Source organism: Carassius carassius, chromosome 13 (genome assembly GCF_963082965.1).
Source record: "Carassius carassius chromosome 13, fCarCar2.1, whole genome shotgun sequence".
NCBI classification, from domain to species: domain Eukaryota; kingdom Metazoa; phylum Chordata; class Actinopteri; order Cypriniformes; family Cyprinidae; genus Carassius; species Carassius carassius.
This window is the reverse complement of record NC_081767.1, coordinates 19998145-20010105: the sequence shown is the minus strand read 5'-3', so window position 1 is coordinate 20010105 and position 11961 is coordinate 19998145. Positions and strand designations below refer to the sequence as shown.

General features: G+C 36.8%; 1 protein-coding gene across 3 annotated transcripts in view; it reads left to right on the top strand.

Annotated features, from left to right (window-relative positions):
• The first annotated feature begins 317 nt into the window (after window positions 1-317).
• The window catches only part of LOC132156054 (CD82 antigen-like), a 29821-nt gene continuing 18177 nt past the window's right edge, over window positions 318-11961 (top strand). The window contains exons 1-3 of one of the 3 annotated variants that reach the window (XM_059564877.1): window positions 318-497; window positions 9310-9377; window positions 10749-10821. In XM_059564877.1, coding sequence (XP_059420860.1) covers window positions 9315-9377; window positions 10749-10821 — 136 coding nt within the window. In that variant the 5' untranslated portion in view covers window positions 318-497; window positions 9310-9314. Of the gene's footprint in view, window positions 498-2140; window positions 2262-9304; window positions 9378-10748; window positions 10822-11961 lie in introns of those variants that run through there. The other 2 variants (XM_059564876.1, XM_059564875.1) reach the window with 2 other exon arrangements.

Sequence of the window (11961 nt, the reverse complement as noted above, 5' to 3'; positions counted from 1 at the left end):
CATAACTGTTCATCATGCAGATTAAGGCCATATGTTTGTGTATGTGTGATACATAAAATGATTTTTATTACCACATTTCCATTCCATAAAGCTGTAAAACACAAAGCCCAATATGGTATAAGATGTGGAATGAGTTTCATCGGAAATACCAGTTACGACAATAAAAAGGGAGGAAACGTTGTATTTCCCACCTCTGTCATTAAATATGTACTAAATTTAATGACAACCATCGCGAAACAATATTTGAAGTATATGTTTTCGGTGTATTACAGTAGGAGCAATAACTAGCGGTTATGGCATAGCTCTGTGGCGGAAGCTATGGTCACCATGGTAACCCGTGTTAAGCCAAGCCTGGCAGGGCGGTAAAGGGTTAAAGGTTTGGGGGGGGGTTTCTCATGCTGCAGCTAGTCTCTCTTTTTGTTCAGTCTCTAGTAGCACGACAACGAACTTACTGACAGCTGCTCAACGGATCTTCCTTGCGTCTTGACACAAAAGAGGTAAGTGATTTTCGTTTTTATTTAAATATAAGTACAGAAAGTATTAAAATTTAACTTGCTGCTGAACTAAAGTAGTCCCAATACGTTAATCTGATTTTATTAGTAAATGAGGTCCTGAGGAGCGTTGTAACTTTATACGCGTTTTCTACCGTGGTGAACTAGTGCTGTGCTATTTTGGAGCGTGGTGTTGTTCTTTGTATAAAACTTTAATTGATCGCTGATGTGGCGCTGGCAGCTCGCGCCGTTTTCATCGCATTCCAGTGAACAATCTCAAACAGCTGAATGTGACACGGCTTCACGCGCGCGCCGATGCGTTGTGCTGCGGTTTCGCTAGTTTTATTGAGGATTAGACTTGTTTTGAATCTCGGAAGCCTACACTAAAAAGTTGTTTATTCTAAAACCGTGAGCAGTCTGAGAGCCTGGGGTTTAAAGAAGCTGCATTCCAGTAGTCGCTTGCGTGGAGTGTAGGCACAGCTCTTTGTATTGTATTAACTTTGTGTGTTCTCACGGTCCTGGAACAAATGTATATATAAGTGAACTGTAAAATTGTCATTCTGAGTTCTGGACATGTCATGAGGATTGAGTAATTCAATAGAAAATATTATGGAAATCATAAAATGATGATGTTTGTGTGTGTGTGTGTGTGTGTGTGTGTGTATATATATATTTATCATGGCCAACAGTTTTGTCAGTAACATAAATTTTAATTTATTTTATTTTAATTTTAAATAAAATTTGCTGCTTAAGTATTTGTTGATAATTTTCCACAGGTTTCTTTGGTATACTGAATAAACAATGATAAACATATAAGTTTTAAAGGCTTTTATTGGCAAAAAAAAATAAAGTGTTCACCCTTATTCTTCATAACCTCTGCATTCAGCTCTGACAAGCTGGATATTAGCTTCTGGGCCAAATCCTGACTGATAGCGGTCCATTCTTGCCTTATTACCGTAGTTCTCGAAGTTGATCACAATTTGTGGGCTTCTGCTTGTCCCCTCACCTTTTGAGGACTGACCACAGGTTTTCTATTGGATTGCGATCCGAGGAGCTGCCTGGCCACAGATTCAAAATGTAAGTGTAATGATCTTCGAGACACTTCTTTATCACTCTTGCTTTGTGACATGGTGCTCCATCATGCTGGAAAATGCACGGATCATCACCAAACTGCACATGGATCGTTGGAAGAAGACACTCTTGCAGGAAGCTTTGATACCATTCTTTATTCATGGCAGTGTTTTGGGGCAGAATTATGAGAGAGAGCCCACTCTCTTGGTTGAAAGGCAACCTCACACATGGATGGTCTCAGGATAATTCACTGTAGGCACGTCACAGGACTCATGCTAGCGTTCACCATTTCTTCTCTGAGCAATCCATTTTCCAGATGTCCCAAACAGTTGGAAGGGAGCTTCATCAGATAAAATAACTTTTCACTAGTCTTCTGCTGTCCAATCCTTGTACTTCCTGCAGAATTTCAGTCTGTTCTTGAAGTTTTTCTTGAAGAGAAGTGGCTTCTTTGCTGCCATTCTTGACACCAGGCCCTTGTCCAAAAGTCTTGGCCTCACTGTGTGTGCAGATGCGCTCACATCAACCTGCTGCCATTCCTGAGCAAGCTCTGCACTGTTGCTGACATAATTCTGTAGCTGACTCCTGAGGAGGAGATGGTCCTGATGCTTCTGGACACTCTGGGACGTCCTGAAGACTTCTTCACTGCAGTCGAACCTCTCTCTTTGAAGATCTTGATGATACGGCAAATGGTTCTTTCAGGTGCAATATGCTTTGTAGCAATTTCCTTGCATGTGAGGCCATGTTGATGCAAAGCGATGATGGCTGTGCATGCTTCTTTGGAGGAAATAATTGCTAACAAGTACACAGTTATTGAAAGTGCTTCTTCCCTCCTTTTATAGCAATCAGTTTGCTCTTACAATCTAATTAGTATGATAGTGATTTCGCCTGACTAGAGCTGCGTTTACACTTGGCATTAACATGTGACCTGTATCCTGATGTTGTCCACATACACATTGAAAAGAATTATATTCGTATTCAGCGTGTCCTGGTCCAGAGGTACTCGAGAATGCATTGCGATCAGATGTAAACGCAATCCAGCCATCGTGTCTGCATTTGCAGGAGGACAGATGTCACGCAAAACCCCACCCCCTCTCTCGCAAACTGTCCGTAGAGAGACGGAGAACACCTGTGTGGAGTGCTAGTTAGACTCCTACACTTATTTTTAATTTGTAAAATGTCCCGCAGCTGAAAATGCTTTTCAAAAGAAACCCCACCACTTCAGGTTGAAGTTTGCACTGGGGGATTCTTTGCAGACTCATTTAAATATTGTGCGGGAGAGACAGATCCGATCGGTTTTCCAGATAGAAAAGTCAGCTGATGCTGCCAAGTGTAAATGCGTCTTGTTCTGATTGACGGGTGATCCGATCTGCTTGTGTAAACGCAGCCTAGTACTCATTCACACTTTAATATGTGCTGCTGATATGATTAGTCAGAAAATGTAAGTTGGAATATAAAAAAAACTGTATTTTTATTTATATTTTGTGTAATGTGAATTTTTGGCCAATGAAGCTTTTAGCAATTATTTAAAATAATTAAATGGTTCTGATCACTCTCCACAATAATCTAGAAACAATGTGAATGAAAACCACAACAGCTTAAGCAGCAAACTTTGCAAAACACAAAATGTATGTCATTACCAAAGCTTCTGGCCATGACTGTGTATATGTATGTGTGTGTGTGTGTGTGTGCGTGTGTGTGTGTGTATATATATATATATATATATATATATTATATATATGGTGCATTCAATTCATGTTGGAAAGATTGAATTTATGAGTTTAATGCACATGAACACCACCACAACGTCTTAATTTTGAGTGGGAAACTTAGAACTTTATTTAAACCCAGAGTTTCCGAGTTGGAGGTGTGTCAGTGAGAAAACAAGTAAATTTGGTAAATTTGTTAAAATTAAATGATTTTTTTCCCCATTACAATAAAACTAAGTTGCATTTGCAAAATACAATGGTGTACGTTTACACTAAGTTTATGTATATTGATTTAACACATTCAAAAATGATACAAAATTATGACAAGCAAAAACACACAGATGCATCGATCTTTGTTCATAATTTTTGTTAGAAGCTGAGTTTTCAAAATAAGCTGAATTTTTTGTAGACAAGTCTTGCTCCAAAGTGACTTGAATGCACCTTCCATTGTAATTACAATTTCTCAACTCAGAAATACGAACTTTGTATAATTAATATTTGTAGTTTGACTAGCAGTAGCAAATCTCAATACTTAAGGAGTCGACAGAGTTAAATGTGTGTGCCATTAAACCAGATGTGTTATTATTCAGTTAAATTGCTATAAACATATTGACTTTACGAAACCTGTTCAGCAAGATTCTTTTCAAACTGTTGCTCCTGAACAAAAACAACACAAAAACATTAACAACATTTAATAACAATATTCTGTGATATTTCCAGAATATTAACTTTCCAGGGTCACTGGTCTGCTGTCAGGACTGTGACATCTGTCTTTAATGAAAGCACATATGTGGAAATCGGTCAGAGTTTGGTCACTGAGTTTGGGCTAAGCAGTGGATGATGCTTTAGGTCCATGAAAGGTAAAGGGCTGGCAGACCAGGAATGAGAGAGAGAAAGAGAGGGAGAGAGAGGGCCCGCATACAGATGCTCCCCCTCTTTTACTTTTACCTTTTTCTGCCTGGAAAACTCCTGCTCTAGAAGCCAGCTAAAAATGGGAGGCCACTATGTGTTTGAGAGCTGCCTTGCTAAGACATGTTCACTGCAGAAACTTATTATTTTTTCTAATAGTATTTTCTCTCTGACAGTGTATTCAGGACTTCTCCAATCATTTAGGGTTTGTTTAAACTTGTAATTTGGGTTCTTTTGGTCCAGACCAAAATAGAAGTTAGAAAATAGAGTTCTGGTTCACTTAGCATTCACACCATCATTTTTAACACCTAACCTAAAGACACAAAACAAAAAGCTCAATAATACATACGGTCACAACCTGTGTCTGGTTGCAGTTTTTTTTTTCCTTTAATACTGGTCATAACTTTTATAAGTCAGTTACATAAAAATGTAGACTGGTCCGGAAAATGAGACTCATTACCCCTTGGCTAATGGCTAGTTGGTCAGACAAGTTCTGGCTCTTGGTTGGACATCTTTTATGACAAACTTACCAAACATCCAAGACCTGGTGTGTGCTTGGCTAAATCAGCTCATGGTATGTGTGTATATAAGGTGGTATTTTTGCATAAGGATTCAAAACAGTGCCAGGAATTCACACTGAGATCTGTTCAATTGTTTAGTGTGTTAAACTCAGTTTAAAGTTCTTTTTAAGTGTCTTCCAAACAATATAAATATGAATCAACACATAATTATAAATTGTAAAACACAAAATCACTAAGTGACCAAACATTTAGGTTAGATGATTGTAGTTTAAAAAATATGTATAAAAAACCCCCCTCCTCCCTCAAATACCCCCCCCCCCTCAATAAAAGTCCCCTAAAGGGGGAATTCCCCTCCATTTTTCAAGATGAAATTCAGACCCTGGTCCTGCCCCAGTGACCGCTTTTGTACCTTCATTTCTGAGAGTACACAGTACGTTTGTGTCATCAGAGTGGCAGCTTTTTTGTACTTTTTGTGAATTTGGAATTTGTTTCCAAATCACCAATGCAGAATGACAAATGCATCTGTTTTTCATGAATACAATGCAAATTGTAAAAAATAATTTCTGTCAGTTTCTGCTAGAGGTGAGTGGAAATGAGATGTAAATTCTCTGCTTTCGTTCATCTGTTACACTCAGATGTACGTCACAATACGGAAGAGCAGATTTTATTAGGACTTTTAAAAAATCCTGTAGCGCACATTGTTTTTCATACTTGTATTATTTTGTGGTCTGCAACCAGTTACCAGTGAAAGTCTGATCAAGTGTCAAAGCCCTTTACACAGGTGAGGAGAGGATTTTTGTCAGGCAGAGGTTGCATGTGATGCTTTAGATGTCCATGGCTTATTTCACTTAATGCAATATGATACATTTATGATTTGTCCAGAGTGACTTAAAAAAGTAAACATTTGAATGATGGAGGCTAACAAACATGTTAACAAATGCAGCACAGAAAATGTAGTTGATGGTATAGAAGAAAATTGTTCCCCCTATGATTATAATGCTTGTTATGTGACCGTTGAAGACCCTGCTCTCATTTAGCTATGGCTTGGCCTTTCTCTTGGTGGGTAACTGGGGCATGAGATTGATTCCCCTCTTAAGTATAGCATTCACTCTGCCTTAATTATGGTTCCCATAGAAATGCCCTAAAAGTATGATCATAGGGTTATGCAAAAATAGTTTCCCAGTGAGGGGTGAATTATTATAATTCTGGTTATTTGCTTCCACCTAAATTACTAACAAACTCAAAAAGCCTTAGTTGGTAATGCATGAACTGTTTTTTTATGGTTGACATTTGAACAAGAATGAGATTGGGAACTCCTCTAGTTGTGTTAGGTGTGTTTTTAACTTGATGGTTAATTAAAGGTTCTGCCGCCTCCTTTCCCTGAAGACAGCATTAAGAATTTTGCCGTACCTCCTTTTAATCTCTTACCTTTTAAACATGTTTACTAGACATGTAAATCAGTGGCTCCCACACTAAAGACAAACTTGTGTGCCCATCCTCCCTGTAATTTCCTGTCTGCGTGTTGTCTCTGTTAAAAATGTGCAAAAAATAATTGCTGAGAGATATTGCATACTTCAGGAAGTACATAAAAATTGCAATAACAGTATTCACACACCATTATTGAATAAACAAATATAGTTCCCTATAACAATTATAGTTTTCCTGTAGTTTACATATCTGTAAATTTGTAAATCCCCAGCAGTTTGATGTAGGCGTGTGTAGGAAATCCCTGTTCACTCATGGTCTTTAAATCATTCAAATTAAGTGGCATTTAACTTCTTTTTATGGACATTTAACACCTCATACATGTGTAAAAAGCATGCCTGAACTGAAGCTCTGTAAAGTCCTTAGTCAAATAAATAATAGCCAAAGAGCACTTGCTGGGGGAAGTTATTTGTCTATAGTGATTAGGCTGGATTAAATGTATGGTCATGTGATATATAGTAAGTATCTAACATCAGCAGTGTAAAGCTTGCACAGGTGTGTTCAGATGGTCCTTTGTGTTGTGCTAAAAAGGCAAGGATAGGACTGCTTTTGTCTGTTGTATGCCATCATTGTATTATGGAGGGGATGTGATTGACCAGAGAATGGGCGACATCTGCACAGTTGAGTTACCGTGCAGCTGACAGCGACTGAAGAGATCAGTAAAGAACAGAGATGATGGGGTGTCTCAACTTCCAGATGGCAAAACATCCTGTATCCCAAACTACACCATAAACCCATTCACACACACAAGCTAAAGTCAAGTGTGTGTTTTGCGTATCGAAACTGCTGAATAGAAAGCCAAATCCTCTAACACCTGATGAAATTTCGTTTGCACTTCCCCTTCTATATTTGTGATTGTTTTCTCAGGCTAAACTGCTGAATGTTGAACAAGGAGAGAAAAGTCCAATCCTATGCTGTACACTATTTTTATCATGACTATGAACTTGCTTACCAGTGGAAAGAGGGGAAATACGTTGGCTGTGTTTTTCTTTTCTTTTCTGAATTCCCCTTTGTAAATTAATTTGAAATACAGAAAAAGACTGCATTCAGAACAGAAAAGTTGCGAGTTTGGTTTATAGGTCCCTGGAGTACTTTGAAAAGATGACGCCAAGTAAGCTTGGCTTTGTGATTCTCTGGCCTCATATCCTGATATATTGCTTATTACTCCAGACTGGCGTGTGTGTGTATGAGAGGAAGAAATAGTCTAAGTGAGAAATGGAAGTATTGTGTCCCCCTCACAGAAATCTTACACTTTATTCCCATGTGTCTTCATTAGATGTTCATAAAGGCTTTTAGAGAGAGTTCCAATATTTTAAGAGCAATTTTATCTAAGATTAATTAGATGGTTGGTAATTGATGTAAGTCAGTAGTTCTCAACTAGGTTGGCTTTAGGATCTTGATTTTTGCATGATTGGACATTAAGTGGCAACCCATCGGCCATCGCAGTACCAGAATTGTTTATTGTAAGCAAAAATGTCTTTAGGATCAAGCATTGAAATGTATTAAAGGGGTCATATGATGCTTTTTTAAAATATCATTATTTTGTGTATTTGGTTTAACAGAATATGTTGACATGCTTTAATGTTCAAAAAACACAATATTTTTCAAATACTGTACATTATTGTAGGTCTTCTATGCCCCGCCTCTCTCAAACACAAGTCCCTCCTTCCGCCAAGCGCAGTCTGCTCTGATTGGCCAGCTGACCCAGTGCTTTGTGATTGGATGAACACCCCAAGCACTCGTCGGAAATGTAACACACCTTTCCATAATAGCAAGCTTCATCTTTCAAAATAAATGTAAAGACAGTTTATGATGTCCTTAGTTTTACCATCAGTTCAAGAGTACACACAACGTGCAAAACTCCACATTTGAACAGTCAATAACAAATACTTAAACTAATAACAAAATATACTTGCAGTAGCTGATTCATTCGTTTAAGGCGGGCGTAGCAGAGTCTTAACTTTGATGAATATCTCTTTGGTTTTGAGACTTTAGTCTTTGTAACTTCAGGATCTTATCAATGCACAATCAGCTTGTAACACTACCAAGAGAAAGGAAAACTTGAAATTGCATCATATGACCCTTTTAATATTATGATGAATCACAAATAAAAAGACCCATTTAATCATTGTACTTTTTTCCCCTCCTCCATTTAAAAGTTAATAAGCCTATTTATAACTAAGACTTTTATCACCTACGCCCCCATCACCAGCCTCCTTTTTTTTTTTTTTTTTTGAAAACCACTGGTATGTTATAGCCTACTCATGATCTGTTTCTCCAAAAAGAAAAGTCTTATGATGATTTTATTACTATCCTCAGGGATGGTAGGATGCTTGGCAGAGAAGATATTTATGAATAATATCTTCAGGAAATCTGACCAGAAAGACATTTTCACAAAATCTCATTTAAACATGTCCATGTGTAATAAGCTTCAAATGAATAAAATGAATAGAATACATAGATAATGTTGACAGTAATGTGTTACTTAATGCTTAGTGAGCAGAGAGCAACTGCCTATTTAAAGACTTCCTGAAATAAGTCATGTGTTATATTAAACATATTTTCTTTGAACTGGCACACCTTCTAGTTATGCCTTTGCATGATTTTCTGTCACGTGTCTTCCTTTTGACACAAACAAACAAACACTGCAATGTTTTGCTCAGAATTGCAGTTGAATGACATTGCACATTGCTCTTGACGAGGATATACCTAAAAAGTTTGGGTCAGTAAGATTTTTTTTTTAATTAATACTTTTATTAAGGAAGGATGCATTTTGATCAAAAGTGACAGTGAAGACTTTTGCATTAATACAAAAATTATATTTCAAATAAATGATGTTCTTTAAACTTTCTAGTCATCAAAAAATCCTGAAAAAAGCATCACTGGAACTAAACTGGAAAACCTAAAAGGAATTGTAAGATTGAATTCTTTACAGTGGTATAAATATAATTCGTTAATTAAACTGAAACTAATCAACCAGACAGAATGTGCAACAATGTGCAGAGAGGAACTCTTTAATTGTTGTCATGTAAGACCTGCTCGGTGTCAGTTAGCAGTTGTCTCAGTTGGTTTTCTTCTTCATGTCTCTTAGAGCTTTGATGAGATTTCCTCTCTTTTACAGAGCAGCAGTCATGGGGAAAGGATGTATTACCGCCACTAAGTGCTTCCTGTTCATGTTCAACCTCCTCTTCTTTGTAAGTGCACACACTCCTACATCTTTATGTTGAGTCTCAGCAGGAACACTGACCTTGAGCGCAGTGCTCTAGCCATGATGTGGCTGCATGTTATTAGCCCTGGTCTTCAGGTCTACTATGTGATCTAATGCAGGTTGAAAGGGAGGTTACTATTACTATTACTATTGCTATTACTGTTACTATTACTATTACTATCTAACTGAAGTGAGAATGGAGACTCTTGGGAAGTCTAGAAGAAAATGTATTTATGTAAAAATAATTTTCTGACCTCTGTGCTTGTAAAAAAAAATGCTGCTGTTTCAACTTTATTGCAACACAAAATGTCTGAGAAAAAAAAAGATTTGAAAGAAAACTGACTGCTCAAATAATACTGTAGTCTAATGTGGTTAATGCAGTTGGCATTAATGTCACACTACATTATTAGAAGTAAAGAGAAACCAGTAAAATTCAGTTTTTGGGGTAATTTTTATTTATTTATTTACAGTTATTTATTTAGAAGTGTTTGTAATAATATAACTGTATTTATGCATGCGTAACAAGTGGCTCAACAGTCAGTATGAGCTAGCAAGGCTTTTAGAACCAAATATAGGTTAAATATTCATTTAATAATATAAGTTAAAACTCCATATACATATTTTTTTTAACTCATTCATTTATTCATTTACATTAATCTAATTTTCCACATTTTCAGTTTGGGCATGGTCTGTGTGGACATGTAAATACATATATATATATATTTTTTAAATACATTATTGAATATATTTTAGTATAGTATATTGAAGACATTTAGTATAGTACAGTATATTAACAAATAGTATACCCAGCAGTGTGGTGTAGGAAATCCCTGTTAGGAAATTGTTCAAGCTTAGTAAGGAAGCAGGCCTGCTCTCTGTTGCATTTCTTTGGGAACCTCCGGTTTGACCTGTCTTTGATATAAAGGGTCAAAGGCTAATGAAAAGCATGTGTGTGCCTCTCTTTTTGAAGACCCTTTAATTGTACAGTAGCCTGGTGTTTTACTGCCTCCCTCTCGTCAGTGGAATAGAGGACAAGCCACAGATGCCAGACTGATACAGGGGAACTGCCCCCTGACAAGAGGAAATTAAACCTCTCTGATACAGTTGATTTAGAGGACATCTTGGACCCATTGCATTTTGGGGCTGGAGTGCATGAGAACTTTGTTCAGTGGAGAGTTTCTGTCTCTCTTTAGCAGTTATCTAGAGTATGTTAAGGGTAGCATAGTTCTCTCATCCACAGTCCAGTCCCAGCTTAAACTAAGATCAGCTCTGAGGAAGCAAACGGGTCAAGAAGGTGTCAAACATACATGCCACATGTCCTTTATGTTTGTTCATGCCTGTTTCTTTTGCCTTGTAGATTTTTGGAGCTTTATTCTTGGGAGTTGGACTATGGGTCATCCTGGATAACCAGAATTTCAACATGGTTTTGGGTAAGTACAAAAGCACCAGCATGATTTCCTGTTTTGATATATGCAATAAGAGCATGTCTTATTAAAAAAGCTTACATCTCCAGTCTGCCAATGGTCTGAAATGGAAAGGTCTATGATGGCAGACAGATGCTTTCATGCTGGACAATCATAAATTGATGCATATCAATTGTTTTTATCATAGTTTGCCTCAGTACTTTAGCTCTTAAACATTGGTTTAAAAAAAAATATATATATATATATTTATTTTAGGTTTACATATATTAATTTATTTTTTAAACCCATTTTTGAAATTGAATTCAGATTAACCTGTACTATCTGAACAGAAATGAAATGGAAAGTACTAATGCAAAACTAAGAGAAAATTAATTGTGATGTGTCAGCATGAAAACATTTGTGCTGCCATCATAAATCTTTGAAATACATTTTTCTATAGTATGATGTTGTCATGCAGTTATTCCCAAAACTACATTATTGGAACTAAAAAGACCAGTAAAATGCTGTTTCACTGTAAAATATTTAGTTTTTTATTTACAATTTAGAAGTGTTTGTAATAAAAAAGCTTTATTTATGCATTAGTAACAAGTGGCTTAATCAGTGAGTATGAGCTAGCTTGGCTTTTAGAATCGAAGGTGTTCACTTAAAGGGGTCATATGATGTTGCTAAAAAGAACATTATTTTTTGTATTTGGTGTAATTAAATGCGTTATGCGGTTTAAGGTAAAAAAAAAAAAAAAAACATTATTTTCCACAAAATGTACATTATTGTTTCTCCTTTATGCCCCTCCTTCTTGAAATGCGTTGATTTTTACAAAGCTCATCGGTGTGTGCTCTGATTGGCCAGCTATCCAGTGCATTGTGATTGGCCAAATGTTTCAAGAGTCTGACAGAAATGTTACACCCTCAACATGTCCTTTTATGGCATGTCCCGATCAGAACACGGGCATGACAGGACAAAAACAATAAAACCCATTACAAAGAGGCATTTGTTCCATCCAGTATGGACATAATTACTGATTATAATGACTTATACTGTGGTTTTATGTGTTGCGTTGCATATAACGCTGCATAAACATAAAACCATGTCTGCATTTGTGATTGCAGAAATGACAAACAAAAAGTGCTACTCTACACTGCTCAAAAT